The sequence below is a fragment of the Diospyros lotus genome, chromosome 15, assembly GCF_014633365.1.
Source record: "Diospyros lotus cultivar Yz01 chromosome 15, ASM1463336v1, whole genome shotgun sequence".
In the NCBI taxonomy this organism is placed as follows: domain Eukaryota; kingdom Viridiplantae; phylum Streptophyta; class Magnoliopsida; order Ericales; family Ebenaceae; genus Diospyros; species Diospyros lotus.
The window spans coordinates 32,159,374-32,180,682 of NC_068352.1; the positions used below are offsets into that span (position 1 = coordinate 32,159,374).

The following is a 21,309-nucleotide window of genomic DNA, read 5'->3' on the forward strand; positions in this document are numbered from 1 at the left end:
AAGCAACAGTGACTCAGAGAAAAATTGGTAGTTTGAAAATTGATTTAGAAAGACAACACATTTTGGAATGAAAATATTCCCAAATTTTCTTCATAATTTCTCTAATTTTCTTCCCACTTTGTAACTTGTAACCAACAAGCTGATACTCTCATTGCACTTATATGTTATTTGAGGAATCGACAGTACATCAATGTGCATAAATCCCAAAAATGATTAAAAAAAATATATAACATAAATATAGTTGATATTATGATTATGATATGGAGTATTCCAAATTATGTAATTCTATTTACAAAAGCATATATAATATGCATGTAAGTTCAATGGTGTAAGCGGCTGAATGATATTTGTGTAGAGATCTAATTAAGTTGTTGATTTCAAGCTTGGGCGCAGTAAAAATATTCCAAAAATGAGTTGGAAAATGACAAAAAGAAAATAGAGAATCAAGAGAAAAGAGAAAAGGAAAAGCAGAGTCTCCCGCACGGTCGCCTCCCGCCAGCCCATGCGCGCCAGCCTTCCGCACCCCACGCGGCCTAATCTGCCGCAGACTCTTCCGTGGCCCACTCTCCTGCGCCATGCCGCGCAGCCTCCTGCACTAGCTGCCCCAGACAATTTGGCACTATGCGCTAAATTGTCGTCGTTAGACTACAACAATTGAATTTGTATGTCGAGGAAGCTAAGCAGACAATCAGTAGGGCCAGTCGAGAAGGAAGAGCGAGGAATCACCGGATTTAAAGAATTTGAGAGAGAAAAAAAAAATCTGAATTACTAAGTATAGATCACTAATAATATTGTTAGAAGATCTATAATACTATTGAGGAGATCCTTAGTAAGGGATTTTACTTCATTGCAATAGATGTTTAGTTGTCCGACTTAAATATTTTACGTTGACAAACATATAAACATGTCTCTTTGAGTACTTTCATTCTCTTAAGCTTTTATTTTCCTTTCTTAAACAAATGAAAACTTCAACTTAGCTAAAAATTTTGTTAAGCCAATGAAGTTTTGGTTTGAAGACCTAAAAATATTAAATTCTAATTTCAACTCCTGTTGGGAAATATAAAGATAATTTATATTTTGGAGGAAAAACCAATTTAGACAAACGGACTCAACAATCAGTTGGACAACTACCTGTATTAACTTCAAAACAAAAAAAAAACCTGAAAAAAGTATAATTATATCATGATTAATTATGCCCATCCATGCCACGAGAAATTCACCCGACTCGTCCCCTCGCCCGATGCATTCGTCAGCAAAAATATTAGCATCCAAAACATGAACTTACAATTCCCATCTTTTCGAGGGGAGAGAGAATATTTTCCCGAGAAAATGAGAAACATACATGCTCGTGATATGGCAAACGGTGTTGTCGGAGAAGGAGCAATTACAGGTGACTGCATTCTCTTGCCCTTGAATTGGATTTTGGGTGATCCAGCCCTTCTCTCCACTGCACGGATCCACACTGAAATCCCAATCCTCCTTCCCCAAAATCTTGCCAATTTGCATCAGAACTTCCACTGTAAACCCCACAATTAAACTCAAACACGTAAACTCACTGCAACTGCAATCAAAATCCACAAACAAAAGACCCCAAAGTAATGAAGAAATCACATCCTAAAGTTTGTTCGGTGGTAATAAACTACAGTTCCATACTCTCCGTTTCTAGGCTATTATATATGTCTATTTGTTACCCAGTGTACACTGTTGGAATATTTCGCAGTATGTGCGTGTACAGCAGTAAATAAGAAATCATAGTCGTCTCCTCCAAAATCAGGGCTTAATCCACACCCAAGAGGTAAGTATGGGTTCTCATAATTACAAAAAAAAAAATCATCATCATCATCATATATATATATACCTTCACTGGCAGTGAGGTTGGCTTGAGATGCGAACGCTGGCAAGCAAATGGACATTGCACAGATGAGTAAAGCAAGAACTCTTGGCAAGATCATATTGTTCATCATCTTCACAGCATCAAGTGGATATATATGTATGTACATATACTCTCAATGAGAGATGGAGCTACCTGATGAACTGATCAAGACCATGAAATGCTGGAACTATATAGATGTGTATGTACACGTATATGGGAGAGCTGTCTCGTTGAATTGACTTTTCAAGGGGTAAGGCCACTGCCAGAAGTCGTCTGTCTATAGGTCATCGCCATAGCCGGAAAAGATCTGTGGTGGTTGGATGATGACATGACGCTGATTGAATTGAGTTAACCTCTTGTGTCATATTTTATTTTGGGTTTTTTTAGGATTTTTGTATGTTTATATCTATTTATGTTTAAAGAGATGAAGAAATTTGATGTCGATGCATATGTATATGTTTATCAACGCCCAGTAAAATGTAGAGGAAAGGCTAGGGGATTCTAAGGGAAAAAAAAAAAAAACTTTAACACAAAAGGACCTCCTCAATGGATACACATTAATCCAATCACAACAAAATAGAGAGAGTCATAAAAGGTCTAGGAGACTCATTGAGGGTGTTTGGGAGACCTATTTGATAAACTCTCAAAGGAAAGAAAAGCAAGATCTTCCGAAAAAGACCCTTGCTAGGTATTCTCACAACCAAAAGTACAAATAAGATAACTCTAAATTTTTTTTCAAGAATCTCATAAAAAATAAAATTTATTTACAAAAATTTAAATCTTAATCGAGTTATTGAGGATACTTATCACAAATCTCTATACTCCCATATAAGCAGGTGAGTTTACATTTAAAAAAAAATACATCTCTAATACTAATTCAAGAACTTTACAAATTCTTCAGTATTATCAAGAATCTAACTTAAATAATTAAGAATTTGTATAAGAAATGCCCTAAACCTATGATTATTGTCTTTTTTATAGAGTTCTTACGGTTGACAAATAAATTTTTTGACAAATAAATTATATTATTATATTTAAGTAACAAAATATGTTATGAAACTTTATGAATAAAGTGATTTTTCAAAAATATTATTTATTTACTTAAAAAATAAAAATTATATAAACAACATTTGAATTCATGACTTTGATATCTAATATAAAATTAACTAAAAACTAATTTTAATATTATATCTAAATTTGGTCAAAAATATTAAAATTTAAACCTGGACACAGACAGTCAAATGCATTAGGCGGCTGAAGAATTGGTTTGCAAGGTCCTACCTGGCGGCAGTGGAGAAAATTAAAGACGTTTACTTATTTCATGTAATTATTATTATTTTTTATTTGCTATGAGAAGTTGTGGTTTCAATTATTTCAGATTATTTATTGAGAAATTAAACCACATGATGATACTTTAATTTCTTTTTTCAAATATATATATATTTGTTGTAACATTAAAATTTTTAAAGTTAGCAAAATATTCAATGTATCTCCTTATATTAATTAATTATTAATTAATAAGATGAAATAATATCGCTATTACATTAATTATTGTCTCTTATTTCTAGATGATTTTTGTTTTTCTTAGAGCAAAATATATATAATGTGTTATGGGTAAAAGTCTATTAATTAAAAGATAAAAAATGTCTAAAATTCCAAAATAATTTTTTAGCCTAAAAATATGTAATATTCCCTTAATCAGAAGGATCATGAACAAATAGTAAACAAAATAATTCCGACATCATAAAATCCTTCCAAAGTTCTACGAAGAATAAATATTATCCATAAATATCATAATTCTAATGAATCCAAAAAAATTAAGTTAAACATTAATCATAAAAATCATAATCTTAGTGGATATTGAAATATTAGGATAAACATTATTTAAAAGAATTCTAATTTGAAGGGATTTAAAAAAAAATTCATACTTTTCTATAAATAGATGAGTTCTTATTTTAAAAGAGGTATGTCTTTAATATTAATTTTAATATGACTTTTAAGTGTTTAGTATCTGAATTATGTATCAGAATGTTTGTGTAAAAACTTTCATGAGTTATTTGATCTTTCTTTTTCTTATAAATATTAAGTGACTTTATGATGATGTTTTCTGTTAATAAATTTATTATTATATTCAAATGACAACAAATAAATATCTAATTATTTGAAAGTCAAAAAACTCTATTTTTATTTCCTAAAAGTTGGAAGACACAAGGACAGTCCAATCTAGATAATGGAAGCCTCATGTCAACATGCATTTAGTTTTCGTACTTATCTTTAAAATAAAAGTAAGTAGTGATTGTGCTAGTGATAGTGATATTGGTTACGGAAATAAAATATCTTTTTAACAAGAGTTTTATTATCGAGTGCTTACACTTGTTAAGATATACTTAATGTATTTATTTTTAATATTTTTATTAATTAATAACAAATATATTATATTTAAAAATATTTTATTAAATAATAAAAGTATTTAGATATTAAAAATTAAGTACACACACCTTAACCATTCAAACTTTTGTTGTAAATAAAATCTTTATTAAAAATATGAAATGCAGGTATGCTGAAAGCAACAGACAGGGCGAGAGCTAGGCGTGAAGGCCAGAATGGGACATTGACTCCCCAGTTAACTTAATCAATTTGCCATATCCCACGGAGAGAGAGAGAGAGAGAGAGAATATGAAATTGAGAGAAAAGGTTGTTAAAGAGTTGTTTTTTGTTTCTCAAAGAGGCCCAAGGCTATGATGTATATTCGGGTTTATTTTCATAGGTTTCGGCTCGAATTGAAGTACCGTCCAATATACCACCCATTGGCAGCCCATTAAAAAGTTAGGCCATAAGCCTTTAATTAAGCCTTTGGAGGAGAAATAGGCTGAGCCCATTTGCTCAAGGCTTAAGGAAGCCCAAACCCAAGCTCAAACCCAAGCCAAATGGCCTATTAGTCGTGCCTTAGCTCCGTCATATTTAAGGCTCATTTCTTGCCTTCTTTACCCTCATTTTGACGACCGAACTCTCTCTCTTTCCTTCTCTCTTTGCTCTCCTGATACCTTTCTTTGATGGCCGATCTTCGTGTGCTGGTTCTTCCCTTTTCTGCCAGATCTACTTCTTATGGCAGTGGGTCTTCCTTTCCTTTGGAAGCCCCTAGTCGATCGGTGAGTAGCTTGTATTTATTTGGTTCGACAGATCCTTTTGAGGTAAGCTTTTCTGGACTGTTCTTCGCCCTATATTTGAGTGATTATTCTTGCTCCTTTGTGGATTTGGCAGTGAACGTAATCTGTGTGGTTTTGGGGAGAAGTTTTGGTGTTCTGGCCGAGAGGGTTTTGGGCTCCTTTGGGGGTTTTCGTGGGTTGTTCCTTGTGTGCTTTCGTGAGGCTTGGTGTCCCTATTTTCTAGAGTTACCTGGGTGGTACACACTTGGACAGACCCAGATTTGAGCCTTGACGAGTTATTTTACAGGGAGTATCTGTTTACTATTACTTTTTTATGTTCTTGACTTGTTTTTCGATATCTCTTTGGTTTTACTTATATTTGTACTAACCCTCTGCTTTGGTAATTGATCTTCCGCAACAAATGGTATCAGAGCCTCGTGTGGCTCCTGGGTTGTGCAAAATCAAACCCTAATCGAAAAACCCCTCTGGTTTCCTCGATCGTTTTTTTTACAGTAAGTGGTTCTAGGGTTTATTTGAAACCCGAATCGGTTAACTCCTATTGCTTTGTGCAGTGAGTGATTCGGGGTAAACCAACCCCAGATTCGTGATCGTCTATCCGAGTAGCTTCGCCCTGATCAACGCATGCCAGTCTACTCTCCGGCCGGTGACAGCGAGTGTAGTGGCAGACTTTGGCGCGTGGAGGTCGGCAGGTCCGCAAGATCCAACCCGTTTTCATTCTAGATCTCACTCTTGAGATCTAGCTCGGTAAATTTTGTATCAGCTTGTTTGAGTTGTTTGTTCTGCAGTTACTGTTCTCTAAATTTTTTTTATTTGCCGATATATACTTTGTTGAAGTAAATCCTGATAATCTGCTGTGTGTGATATCAGTTTCTTGACTGTGTGCAAAACGGGTCTAGAATACTGTTTACTTTGTAAATCAGTTTTCTCTACCCTGGTTAGTCCTGTTCCGGTTCTGTTTGTTATCCTTTTTTTTGTGAATCTGCTGCCTGAATTAAATCTTTAAAACTGTATGTTTGCATTTATTTTAATAGGCTGCATATTCTGTGTGAAATTCATATACTTAGTGAATATGACTACACACTTTGAATTGGGGATTTTCAATGGGAAGGGGGACTTTTCTATTTGGCAACAAAAAATGAAGGAAATTTTAGTACAACAGAAAGTATCTAAGGCCATAGATGGTAAATACCCTGAAGGTACTAAAGAAGAACAAAAACTAGAAGCTGATTAATTGGCATACACTTCAATAATCTTACATCTCTCTGATTCAGTGTTAAGAAATGTAGGAAAACTTGACACAACTAAAGAGCTATGGGAAAAACTGGAAAAATTATATGTGAAGAAGTCCACACCAAATAAACTCTATTTGTTAGAGAATTTTTTCAGTTTTAAGATTGACCCCTCTAAGGATCTAAATGACAATTTAGATGTTTTCAACAAATTAGTTCAAGATATCACTAATTGTGGTGAAACAGTTTCTGAAGAATATAAGGCTGTGATTTTATTAAATGCTATTCCAGATATCTATAAAGAGGTTAAAAATGCCATTAAGTATGGTAGGGATACCCTAACACCTGAAATTGTTATAGATTCCTTAAGAAGTAAAGAAATGGAACTAAAACATGAGAAAATGCATGGTGAGGTCCATATGATGAAAGGTAGGTCCCAATCTAAAAATCAAGAGGGAGGTGGTAAGAAAAAGGGTAGAAGTAGGTCCAAATCCAAAAACCAAGGGAAGGATAAAAAGTGTTATGGGTGTGGTAAAACTGGGCACTTTATTAAAGATTGCTATGCAGAGAAAAATAAAATTAAAGAAAAGGGTAAGGATTAAGAAGAAGCTAATATAGTAACCTCATATGATCCTAGTGAAGTATACATGCTCTTAGATTTTGATTTCACTGAAATAAATGTTGCTGCAAAATCAAACATGCATGAATGGATCTTAGATTCAGGTGCATCTTTTCATGTTACATCACAAAAACATTGGTTTGAAAATCTGTATGAATCTGAAGGTGGGCATGCCATAGTATGCAGTAACCTAGCATATAAAATCATTGGGGTAGGAAACATCTCTATTAAGTTAGACAATGGTTATGTCCTAAAATTAAAAGATGTTAGGTATATACCCGAAATGGCTAGGAATTTAATTTCAGTGGGAGAATTAGAAAAGAATGGTCTTACTAGAAAAATTGAAAATGGAGTGATAAAAATGTTTAAAGGATCAATGGTAGTCTGTAAAGGGGTAAGGAGAAATGGGATTTATGTAATAAATGCTGAGGTAATTAATAATCTAGGATCCCATATTGCATCTGTCAATCCTGATACCACTATCAAGTGGCACGATAGGTTAGCACATGTGAATGTCAAAGGACTTAAGTTGCTAAGTGATAAAAGTGCTTTTGGTAAAGACTTTGTGTCTGATATCCCTTTCTGTGATCATTGTGTCCTTGGAAAACATCATAGGTTGTCTTTCTCCTCCAATGTTCATAGAGCCTCTAGAGCTTTAGAATACATTCACTCAGATCTTTGGGGGCCAGCATCTAATCCCACATCAGGTGGTAATAGGTATTTTCTGTCTATAATTAATGATTACTCTAGGAGAGTTTGGGTTATTCTCTTAAAAGATAAGTCTGAAACTTTTAAAAATTTTAAAAACTGGAAAACTCAAATAGAGAATCAAACTGACAAGAAGATAAAATACCTTTAGACTGATAATGGTTTAGAATTCTGTAATTCTGATTTTGATAATTTGTGCAAGGAATATGGAGTGACTAGGCATAAAACAGTTCCATATACTCCTCAACAGAATGGAGTAGCTAAGATGATGAATAAGACTCTTTTAGACAAGGTTAGGTGTATGATGATTAGTTCAAATATACCTAAGTCTTTATGGGGAGAAGCAGTTATGACTGCATGTTACCTAGTTAATCTAACTCCTTCAACTGCTTTAAATGGTGATACTCCTTATGAAAAATGGCATGGAAATTGTGCCAATTATTCAATTCTTAGAACCTTTGGTTGTGCTGCCTTCACTCATCAAAATGAGGGAAAATTAGAGCCTAGAGCCAGAAAATATATTTTCTTAGGATATCCTGAGGGAGTCAAAGGGTATAGGCTATGGGATAGAAACCAAAAGAGAATAAGAATTATTGTTAGTAAAGATGTCATATTTAATGAATCAGAAATACCTTGTACAAAGCCTAGTGGTGACAAAACTAGTGAGGACAAGAGTCCCCAAGAAGAGTTGAAAAACTCAAGTACCCAAGCTCCTATAAACTCAGATGAGGTGGAGAACTCTTCTTCAACCTCTAGTGAAATGGAAAGTCAAAATCAGCCTGAAATAGATGAGGAGAGAGAAACAGTAGAAGAATTCTCTAATGACCAGCCATCAGTTCCTGATTATTAGCTAGCTAGAGATAGGGAAAGAAGGTCTCATAGATTGCCTCAAAGGTTAGCATCAGATTTCGAATTAGCCTATGCTAGCTATCAAGAGCTAGTTGAAAATGAGCCTAACACATATGAGGAAGCCATAAGAAGTAAATATTCAAAAGAATGGATAGAAGCAATGAAAGAGGAGATGAGTTCTCTCAACAAGAACCAAACTTGGGAATTAGTCCCTAGACCTAAGGATAAGTCCATTGTAGGTTGCAAGTGGATTTATAGGGTTAAAGAGGGTACAACTGATAGAGAACCAATAAGATTTAAGGCTAGGTTAGTAGCCAAGGGATTCACACAAAAGGAAAGGGTAGATTATAATGAGATTTTTTCACCGGTTGTTAAGTACACTACCATTCATGTCATGCTTGCATTAGTTGCATATTTTGACTGGGAACTTGAACAACTAGATGTAAAAACAACTTTTTTACATGGTGATTTAGAAGAAAAAATCTTTATGTATCAACCTAAAGGTTTTGAAGATAAAAGAAAACTAGATTTTGTGTGTTTCTTAAAAAAATCTTTATATGGTTTAAAACAGTCCCCAAGACAGTGGTATAAATGTTTTGACTCCTTTGTTAAATCAATTGGTTTTAAAAGAAGTGAGTTTGATCATTGCTTGTATTTTCAGCATAAAAATAAAATTGACTGTGTGTTTCTTTTACTTTATGTTGATAATATGCTTCTTATTGGTCCTGATGTCAAAAAGATAAATAGCATAAAATCTGCATTAGGTGGAGAATTTGACATGAAAGACCTAGGAATGGCCAAGAAGATCCTAGGTATGGAAATTGAAAGGGATAGGTCAAATTCTATGTTATTTTTGCATCAAACAACATATGTGTTAAAAATTCTAAAAAGATTTGGTATGCATGATAGTAAGTCAGTATCTTTACATTTAGGAAACCATTTTATATTATCTAAAGATAAATCTCCTAATAATGAGGAAGAAAAGGAATATATGAACAGAATTCCTTACTCAAATGCTACAGGTTCCATCATGTACCTTATGGTATGCACTAGGCCAGACCTAGCCTATGCTGTTAGTACTCTCAGTAGATTTATGACAAACCCAGGTCCCTATCATTGGGAAGCAGTGAAATGGTTATTGAAGTATTTAAGAGGCACTTATAATGTAGGATTAATATATAAGCATAAGTCCAATAATGTGAGATTAAAAGGGTTTACTGATTCAGACTATGCTGGTGATAGAGATAATAGGAAGTCCACATCATCCTATGTATTTACTTTGTGTGAATCATGCATTAGTTGGAAGTCTCAGCTTCAACATATTGTTGCCCTCTCTACCACTGAGTCTGAATACATTGTTGCTACAAAGGCTATTAAGGAAGCCACGTGGTTTAAGGGATTGCTAAATGAACTATGTGTTCTTAATGAAAATGTGATTATTTTCTCTGATAGTCAATCTACAATTCACTTATGTAAAAATCCTGTTTTTCATGAACGCATCAAACATATAGATGTGAGATTGCATTTTATTCGTGATATTGTATCTCAAAACATTATTGGATTGGAAAAAATGCTTTCTGAATATAATCCTGCTAATATGGGAACTAAAATTTTGCCTGTGGCTAAATTTAAAAGCTGCCTAGATTTACTTAACATTGGTAAGGTTACTTGATAGTTGCTTATGCATAATCTACATTTTGTTGCATCTTACTGCACATGTTTTTTCTGTTTGTGTTTGCTGGCCTCTTTGGGAATCAGGTGGAGATTTGTTGTTTTTTGTTTCCCAAATAGGCCCAAGGTTATGATGTATATTCAGGTTTATCTTCATAGACTTCGGCCCGGGATTGAAGTACTATCTAATATACCACCCATTGGCAGCCCATTAAAAAGTCGGGCCATAAGCCCTTAATTAAGCCTTTGGAGGAGAAATAGGCTGAGCCCATTTGCTCAAGGCTTAAGGAAGCCCAAGCCCAAGCCCAAGCCCAAACCCAAGCCAAATGGCCCATTAGCCGTGCCCTAGCTCCGTCATATTTAAGGCTCATTTCTTGCCTTCTTTACCCTCATTTTGACGACCGAACTCTTTCTCTCTCCTTCTCTCTTTGCTCTCTCGATACCTTCCTTTGATGGCCGATCTTCGTGTGCTGGTTCTTCCCTTTTTTGCCAGATCTACTTCTTATGGCAGTGGGTCTTCCTTTCCTTTGGAAGCCCCTAGTCGATGGTATAGGTGAGTAGCTTGTATTTATTTGGTTCGGCAGATCCTTTTGAGGTAAGCTTTTCTGGACTATTCTTTGCCCTATATCTGAGTGATTGTTCTTGCTCCTTTGTGGATCTGGCGGTGAATGTAACCTGTGTGGTTTTGGGGAGAAGTTTTGGTGTTCTGGCCGAGAGGGTTTTGGGCTCCTATTTGGGGGTTTTCGTGGGTTGTTCCTTGTGTGCTTTCGTGAGGCTTAGTATCCCTATTTTCTGGAGTTACTTGGGTGGTACACACTTGGACAGATCCAGATTTGAGCTTTGACGAGTTATTTTACAGGGAGTATCTGTTTACTATTACTTTTTGTGTTCTTGACTTGTTTTTCGATATCTCTTTAATTTTGCTTATATTTGTACTAACCCTCTGTTTTGGTAATTGGTTTTCCACAACAGTTGTCCTCTTAAGAAAAATTATAATCAACAACTCCAAGTTGGCAACTAAGGAGAATATGCGTTCCCTTTAGTTTCATGCAATTGTGGGGGTTTTTTTTCTTTATAAATGCTAATGGAAAGTGTCAATTTCAATTATTAAGAAAAAAACATTCACTTTAGTTTCATGCAATTGTGGAGTTTTTTTTTTTTTCTTTATATTTGCTAATGGAAAGTGTCAGCTTCAATTATTGGGAAAATGTGTTCTCTTTAATTTTATGCAATTATGGATTTGTTTTTATATATTTACTAATGGAAAGTGTCGATTTCAAATACTGAAAAAAAACATTCACTTTAGTTTCATGCAATTGTGCCCAATGACTTTAGGACGATCAGTCACAATTCTAAGTTATAGCAACAAAATAGGTTTGAAGCCTCTATATATTATATGGTTGGCTCTTTCCTACATTACTGAACCCATCGCCATCACAATGGGTTCTAAAATTCTAAAACCCACAAAATGGGTTTGCAAACTATCACCAGTGATGGTTCTTTGTTTTTTTTCTTATTTTTTTCATTGTTTATTTTAGTTAAATTTAATTTAATTAAAGTTTAATTAGCTTAATGTATGTTAATATCAATTTAATTAACAAGGGTTGTGACATAAGGGATGTCTAAGTAAGAAATATAAATTATAAGAGGTTAATCAGGCTAACTCAAAATTTTTAAGCTTAAATTGAACTGGAGTTGGAGACCATACTTTTTGATGAAGATATCAATAAAATTATAAAAAAAAAAGAATGATCAAGTGTAGAAATTTTTATAAATTGTATTATGTTTGATTATTTCTTTTAAATTTATTATTTATTTTTAATTAGTGAGTCATGATGCGTGGAAGATAGAAGTTGTGTTTATATTTATTTGAATGCATTATATAATTTATGTCTATTTTTATATTAAATAACTATTTTTTTATAAATTTTTATATTAAAAATTATATTTATAAAAAGATATTTATATTTTTTTATTTATTCGTTTCCCCATGTTTCCATTTCCTACTTCTCTAAAAAAATGTCATTTTTTTATTTTCATTTTGTATTATATTTGTTTTCTATTTTTATTTCCGTGCAACTTAGTTAATTAATATGAAATCATATGATGTTACTTTAATTTCTTGTTCCAAAAATATATATTTTTTTAACATTAAAATTTTTAAAGTTAACAAAATATTGAATGTAATAGTGATATCATGTCCTTATATTGATTTCATATCTTAACTCACTAATACTTGTGTATCCGTGATTTAGTTTTTAATGAATTTAAAAGTTTATAAATAATCTATTTTCATTAATTATCAAAGATTATCAATGAGCCATGACACCATATTAACAAAATGAAATAATATCACTATTACAGTAATTATTATCTCTTATTTCTAGATAATTTTTATTTAGTTTTTGATGCTAGTTTCAATATAATTTTTAAATTTTTAGTGTCTCACTTAATCATTAAAATGTTTGTGCGGGACTTCCATACGCCATCTAATCATTTTCTTTTTTATAGATTTCAAGCCAATTGATGACAGTGTTTTTCATCAATAAATTTTTTATTGTGTTCGAGCGATAACAATATAAATAACTAATTATCTGAAAGTTAAAAAATTATATTTTTATTTCCCAAAATTGAAAGAGTAATTAATAAGAATAATAGCGCCAATTTAGACCATGGAATTCTGATGTAAACATGTATTTAATTTTCATATTTATCTTTAAAATAAGGGTTAATAGTAAAAAAATATATATATTTTTATGAATTTACAATCTAATCAAATCCTTTTAATTTTAACAATTTGGTCATAACTAATTCGGATACAATTTTATCCATCACATAAAATTAATTTAAAGAACTTATGTTCGACTGTGGGGACAGAACTTTTGTTTTTTTAGGACAGAAAATAACTGGACCATGAATAGTCCAATTGTTTGGCAACAATGTGGGCCCCATTTAAGGATGACATTTGTTTTATTTTTTAGGGAGATGTATAGAGATCTCATTATCTCAGGGTGAGGATATTTTACGTCTCGATAAGCTTGTCAATAAGACTCCAGGCTGTGTAGAAGGGTCCGCACATATAAATGCAAGGGTCAACAATCGACCTTTATTATTATTGTCGGGTTTGAAAGTTTAATTAAATGTCTCCCTTGTAGACATCAATGAAAGACAGGAATATTATGAACAGCGACAAGATAGAATATTAGGAGCCCTTGGCAGGTTGCTAACAATTTGAATTTACAAGCCATGTTTTATTGTTTTTTTAGGGAGGATGTATAGAGATCTCATTATCTCAAAAGTTGGAAAATTAATTTGGAGGACCCCACACAGAAGCTTGACCTTTTATATGCCTCTCTTTGAATGGGTCTACTTGTGACAGTTAAATTATTTAGAGAATCATTAGCATCACCACAATCGATGCTTGCGTAACTCTTATAATGATGTATCTAATTTTTAAATTAAATGTAAACGTGGATAGTGTTACGCACTACTCAGAAAACATCGGCGGTCTTGTCGTGGTGTTCCTAAAGAGTAATGCTATTTATTTTTAATAGAGATAAATAACATTTTATGTGTTAGTTATATGATAATTTTTAGTTGATATTATAATAAAATTTATTAAGCGTCATTTTATTTTTTCTAATCAAACACTATCATGTGATTATCATATGAATTATTTCTCATTTTTACTGGAAATGAATAGTATTACTCATTTTTGAAACATTAAGAAACATGAAAAAAGGTTTTCAAACCATTTCTGTTATGTTAAAAACGTTTCGAGACCGTTCTATAATATTAAAAAAATATTATAAATATATTTTTTATTTAAAAATACATATCAATTTCGTGACCATGTTAGAGATGGAAGCAATTCTATCTTTGCTATTGTGACAACCACAATAGAAACAGAACCAACTTGTGTTTACGTTCGTTTAAATGAATGATAGAATTTATGTTTATATTTGATTAATTAATTATTTTTTATATTAAAAATTATACTTATAAAAAGATATTGGGAAATTCTATCCCCATCCCGTCAAATTACTCTTCACAGCCCACTCCAAGCAAAATTCTACTTTAATTTTAAAATTCCTATTTTACCCCCGCCCACTACCTCCTCCGACCATTCTGATCGTCGCCTCACCTCTCTCTTTTTCTCCTGCACCATATACACATATACACACAAACACATAGAGAGGGAGAGACAAAGAGTGGGTCGGCTGCCATGGCCGATCCACACACACACATACACCATATATATATATATATATACACACGCGCGCGCGCGCGCACACACACACACACGATTTCATGGCTACGGTCATGGTAGCCGTGACCATGGAAGCCGAATGGAAGCAGACCCACTTAGCGGAGAGAGAGAGAGAGAGTGGGTCGGCCCTGGCCGACCTACACACACACATTTATCACATTTATATATATATATATACACACACACACGCATGGTTGCTGTAACGCCCTGTTTTTTTCGAGCGCATTATAACTCATGACAATTCTGGGATAATTTTTTTTTTATACTATTAAAACTAAGATTAAACCATATCATTGTTCTTATCCATCTCAAAATTTTCATTCATTTATCTCCAAGGAGAATTATCATAAATATTAAATGCGGAAACTAGAATCGAACCTAACATTATAACATTAATCATAAATCAGTTCTTACATAACGAGAACATAAATTTCTCAACATGACTTAATACATATGTAAGCACCCCCGTTCGGATATCCCAACCCCCCGGTCTATCCGAACAAAAGCACTTACATAAGGGAAAATAATTAAATGCAAGACGAAAATACCCTGACATGCAAATGTAAGGAAAACAACAGCGGAAGCGAAATGACGAACATGCACGCACACAAGTACCCCGCTAGAACAGCAGTCACGGAGTATATATAAAAATATATACAGACACCTGTGCCAGCAAATAAAAACACAAGGAATAACCCAGCACAGTAAAAAATAAGAAATATAATCTTGACAAAATAGTAGAGACAATGGGGCCAAGCCAAATGTACACTCTATTGACACGGTTGGCTGCTAGGTGGAACAATCCTCGCCCTCGCACTTTGCTTTACCCTTACTTGGAATGATGAAAAGCAAGGTGAGTCGCAAGACTCAGCAAGTTATAAGGAAATGAAGGCTATAAATTAAACAGAAAAGGAGATCACCCCCAACACAGTCCCGCACGTACACATAAGTCATGTGATGCAACAATACAATAGTGCAGCATAATAAAAGCACATACCGGTCCTTGGGGCCCACAAAAGACACCCGGCACCCAAGTCCCATACCAACCTGCCGCTGCTCTGAAAGGCAACCAATGTCTTCAACAAACCTGTGCGCACTCCTCGAGTCGGTACTCTCGACACCCGAGTCACTGAATAACCGAGCCCTAGGCTCCCTCGGAACGGTACTCCCGTCTGAGACCACTGTATCCATAGTAACCATGCAATGCGCAAATAAAATGTAAGGCGTAGTAAGCATCAGCTAGATACACTGACGCCCATATATCCAGGCATCAAGCAGATGCTTCGCCCACATAGTAAACCACACGCGATGCATATGCCCATGCTGGATGCAGCATAACCAAGCTAAAATGTCTGTGACCAAGTATAACCAAATCATGATAACCCCAACATGCAGCCCGTACCCATGTGCACAACAAACCATGCAACAAGAATAAAATGTAACTAGGCATGCTATAATCACGTAATGGTAGAGCTAGTCAACAGTGCCTGGCACCGGTCAACGGTTAGTGAATAGGAGTGACTAGTTGACAGCTTAAGATAGACCGTACAACAGTCACACTGTCACCGAACAGCCGATCCTTGCCCCCACTGCCCAACCGCTCTAGCTTATGAACAACTAAAATACATAGTAATACCCGAACGACTAAGAACCTAGCCCCGAGTGAGTACGGCATCATTCCCACAGGCATGGGGCTGGCACGAACCCCCGTAGGCAACCAACGAATAAAATCCTCGATACCAGTTTAATAAATTAAATTTTAAAACAAATAATTTAAAATTCCATAATTAATTAACGGTCGAAACAAACGAATGGAGGTTAAATAAATTGACAACGAAAGAAACGATGTGGGGGGTATAAAGAACTTGCCTTTACGAAGATATCCTTAGGCTTGTTTCGGCTCAACACGGTAAAAATTATACAAACTGCAACATCCTAATAATTTATCACAATTAACAAAATTGGACTCTAAACGAAATTCCAACCGTACAGAATATTTATTATTAGCTTCTCTACATACCTGGGAATTTAAATCTTCGATTAAACTGGATTTAATCTGAATTTTTTCACCAAAATCTCCCAAATTTCGAGCTCGCGCACGCTGCTTCTTTCTGGAATTTACTCGCTGTTCGTTGCTGTAAAAATCGGGTAGAAAAACGGCCTTAAATTGGCCAAAATAAGCTCCCAGAATGCGGCCATGTGGCTGCTGCTGGGAGGCCACCGCCTCTAACCCAAAACGATGTCGTTTTGGGACGCCTAGGCTGATTAAAATAAGCCAAAATCCCGGCCTCACGCGCGCGCACCCTGCGGATCGATCCCGCGTCCAGCCTCCCATCGTCCTCGTGCGCGACCGCCTGCGCCCACGCTCGCCTTTAACCATATACCGCGCGCATTAAATTTAAAGGGGTATTCGGTCCCTTTTCTGAAATCGCACTAGCCCCCTCCAACTTTCAAAATTCACACACACCTCTCCCCTTAATTATTTACACTAACGCTCGGAACTTATAAAAAATTCCACAATTTAATTTATTTCAATTTTTTTCATATTCTAGAAATATTCTAAAATAATTAATTAATTACCTTAATTTCTTATTTTCTTAAAATCACATAATCTATTATTATTTATAACAACAAATTATTTTAATATTCCTTTTAATTTAGATTAACACAATAACTCAATAATTAAATTAATTTGTTATTTACGGGTCGCTACAACATAACATAAGTTCTCAACTAACATTAACCCTAAATAGCGTTCTACATTATCATTTATCAAAATGTTCAGAATTTGAAGTAGCAAAACTTAAATACATGAGCAACATAACATACGTTCAACTAATCATACAACTCATCATGCATTTTGCTAAGTGCCATTACATGCCTCATTCATTATCGTTTTTGCTACTATCTTCATCTGGAACGTTTGAATATTCTAGGGGCAAATCTCAAGTTAGATGATGAATCATCTAAGTAAGGGAACAAAATATTTAATGCTCATGTATGTATGCAATGCACATAACATTATAACTCTTATGTTTGGGTCGACTGCACCTTAAGATTACTCGCCATTTTTCCAGTCTCCCTGCCAGACCGAAGTGTATGGGTGTACCCTTGGCAAAGTAACGGAGCCAGTACCTAATCCCAAACCCATGCAACGTATGACTTTAAATCTCATCACGCTCATATGCATATTTTATCATCAAACATGTAAATGCAAATTACATGACATACTCACATCAAGGCATGACAACATGATAAAAATATTTACATAAAATCAGGTTTTGGGGTCGAACAACTTACAAATAAAACATTTTCATAAAATTAAATCCAGTTAAATAGTATCACTTACCTTGTAAAAAGATAATTTTGTCCATAACATAATTTTGCCTCAAAATTCGCGTCGGACTTCCAATCATAATCAATTATGAACCTTGATGTATCCTGGGCATCATAATTACTTAAGAAAATTAGATTTATAATTTTCTCTAATTTTCTTAATTTCTCCCATTTTCTCCTATTATTTCCTCAAGATTATGAAATAAATACTTCCTCATAAAATTTTCTCAATTTCTCTTCTCAATAATTCATAAAGCAATATTACTAAGCCCTATAAATTTTCTCATAATTTTCAGAATCCATATTCTATTTATTTCTTATTTTCTTTTTGATTTTCAAGCATCTATTGCCTAAAGAAAATCCATAATAAATACTAATCATGCATTTTTTTTTCAATTTCATCATTGAAAATTCTAAAATATAATTCTCATATTTCTGAAATTTTTGAAGATAACTCACCTTCACGCAGAGCGATTTGATATTTTTCAATATTGTGATGAAATCTCGATTTGCGTATCCAACAACGCCTTCTGCCATAAATTTTCACACAAACTACTAAACCCAGCCTATAGGATTTTTCTAAAAATTTTTTGGTATTTTTCTCTTTCTATTTTATTTTCTTTCTCTTTTTTCAATCTCTCTCCCACTCTTAAATCTTTTTTACAACCTTTCTCCTTCTAATTTAAATTCTCAAACCTTTCAAGTTTTCTCTATTTATAAGAGGTTGAATTAAGCTTAACATAATTGTAGTGATCCACTATCTTTAATTATTTTGTCACATTTCTTAATTATTTTTCACTAAATCTAACTAAAAATCTTTAATTATTTATTCATACCTTACTTTGTCTCCCACATTTCTCAATTATTTTACCTATTATCTTTGATTATTTGTCCACACCTTACTTTATCTCCCACATTTCTCAATTATTTCACTCATCATCTTTAATTATTTTGTCATATTTTTTAATTATTTTTCACTAAATCTCACTCATAATCTTTAATTATTTGTCCATACCCTACTTTGTCTTCAACATTTCTCAATTATTTCACTTATTATCTTTGATTATATGTCCACACCTTAATTTCTCTCTCACATTTCTCAATTATTTCACCCATCATCTTTAATTATTTTACCATATTTCTTAATTATTTTTTACTAAATCTCACTCATAATTTTTAATTATTTGTCCACACTTTACTTTGTCTCCAACATTTCTCAATTATTTCACTCATTATCTTTGATTATTTGTCCACATCTTAATTTGTCTCTCACATTTCTCAATTATTTCACCCATTATTTTTAATTATTTTGTCATATTTCTTAATTATTTTTCACTAAATCTTCTTCTAAATAGATTATTTTTTTATTTAATTCATTAATTTTATACCTATTTTCTCAGCTTACTAATTAGCCCATTTACTTAGCCTTTTATTTTTTTCAATTTAGCCCACTAACTCTAAGTTCATTTACTTAGTCTTTATTTTTTCAATTTAACCCACTAACTTTAAACTCATTTACTTAGTCTTTATTTTTTCAATTTAACCCACTAACTTTAAGCTCATTTACTTAGTCTTTATTTTTTCAACTTAGCCCACTAACTCTAAACCCATTAATTTTTTTTTTCAATTATAATCTCTAATTGATGTTAAAAATAAAAAAATTAATTATTATTATTCTCAAAATACTAGGATATTACAGCTGCGGCCATGGAAACCCCCGCACCGAAGTGCGGGGGTTTCAGAATCCTCTACACTGCGAGGTGCGGGGGTTTGAGTCCATGGTCGCGGCTATGGCTGTAAGCACCCCCGCCCGGATATCCCCAACCACCAGGACTACCCGAACGGGAGCGCCTACGGGAGGAGAAAAGTAATGAGACACAAGACCAAAACCACCCCGGCATGCATACACAAAAATAAGAACAACGGAAGCAAAGTTAAACACATGCATGCACTACGGGTAACCCCGCTAACACAGCGGTCACAAGATAAATAAAAAAAATACAAACTCCTGTGCCGACACACACGAGACTCGAGAAATGACCTGGCACAGTACAAAAATAAGAGAATAGACCCTACACAACCATCAGAGTTGACAGAGATTGACGGGACTGCCTGTACACCACACCGACTCTGCCGTTAAAGCTGACTCCCTTGCCATGGCCCACGCCGCCACTACTTGGAATGATAGAAAGCAAGGTGAGTCGAGAGACTCAGCAAGCATAAGGAAGAAAAGGCTGAAGGCTACACAAAACCAGAAATCTCACCCCAGAATAAACCCCCAGGTACACACAAGCCATGAGACGCTACAACACAACAGCTCAATAGCATAACAAAATAAAAGCACATATCGGTCCTTGGGGCCCACATAAGACACTTGGCACCCAAGTCCCATACCAACTTGCCGCTGCCCTGAAAGGCAACAAATATCTCCACAAACCTGCGCGCGCTATCCCAGGCTAGTACTCCCGTCACCTGTATCCGTCGGTACTCCCGACAACTGAGCCATAGGCTCCCTCGGAACGGTACTCCCGTCCGAGAACTAAATACTACCAGTATCCATGCAATGCACATAGAAATGCAATGGCGTAATGAGCATCAACGTGATACAAGGCGCCCATACATCCAAGCATCAGGCCATGCTCCGCCCACATAGTAAACCACACGCCATGCATATGCTCGCGCTGGATGCAACCTAACCAAACTAGAATGTCCGTGTCCAAGCATTCTCAATAAATGGATATCCCAATATGCATCCCGTACCCATGTGCATATCAAATCATGAACAGTAATACAATGTATCTAATCATGCAGTAAATCACATACCGGCAGAGCTAGTCAGCAGTGCCCGACACCGGTCAACGGCCAGTGACTAGGGGTGTCCACCCGACGGTCCACATCAGGGCCGTACCATAGTCTACCCCAACGCCACCAACAACCGACCCCTGCCCTACTGCTCGATAACTCTAACCGAACCATAAATAAATCTGAGAAAAACTATAAATAAACCCGATAAAATCATAAATAAACCCGCCCGTCTAGGAACCTAATTCTCAGGCTGGTTCGGCATCATTCCCAAAGGGAGTGGGGGCGGTACAAACCCCCATAAGCTCACAACAAACAAAACTCTAGAAGACTCGGATTTAATTTAAATTAAAACAAATGAATAAGAATAACAAATAAGGTTAGGAGCCGAATTAGAGTAAGGGAGATGATAAAATACAGAAAATCACGGGGTCTTCCACGGGAATTAAAGATCAGGAAGAGAGGGTTGAGAACTTGCCTTTATACGACCGTTCCTTGCTTTTCTTGTACTCCCGCTACAAAATAAAATGTTTAATAGCAATTAATTAATAATAATAACAATAACAATAATAATATTAGTTATTATTATTAAAATCCTTCCCCCCACCCCTTGCACTCACGGCCAAAGGCCACTTAATCTTCCTCACACACATACTCAAACACTCACTGTACACCTGAACATATATATATATATATATATATATAAACTTACGCATGGTGATATGCACACCCAGTAAACACGCCCAAAGGCCAATTTTTACAACTCACTATCCAAACTCAACGCG

At 34.6% G+C, this 21,309-nt stretch overlaps 1 protein-coding gene across 9 annotated transcripts in view; it reads right to left on the reverse strand.

Annotated features, from left to right (window-relative positions):
- LOC127791804 (probable leucine-rich repeat receptor-like serine/threonine-protein kinase At3g14840) overlaps positions 1 to 2,067 on the reverse strand; it is a 70,170-nt gene extending 68,103 nt beyond the window's left edge. For 3 of the 9 annotated variants that reach the window (XM_052321895.1, XM_052321894.1, XM_052321893.1), the window contains exons 1-2: positions 1,859 to 2,065; positions 1,343 to 1,517 (exon numbers count right to left, since the gene is read on the reverse strand). In XM_052321895.1, the coding sequence (XP_052177855.1) occupies positions 1,343 to 1,517; positions 1,859 to 2,000 (317 nt within the window). In that variant the 5' untranslated portion in view covers positions 2,001 to 2,065. Of the gene's footprint in view, positions 1 to 1,342; positions 1,562 to 1,858 lie in introns of all 9 variants that reach the window. The other 6 variants (XM_052321883.1, XM_052321884.1, XM_052321885.1 and 3 more) reach the window with 5 other exon arrangements.
- Between the last annotated feature and the right edge of the window lie 19,242 nt (positions 2,068 to 21,309).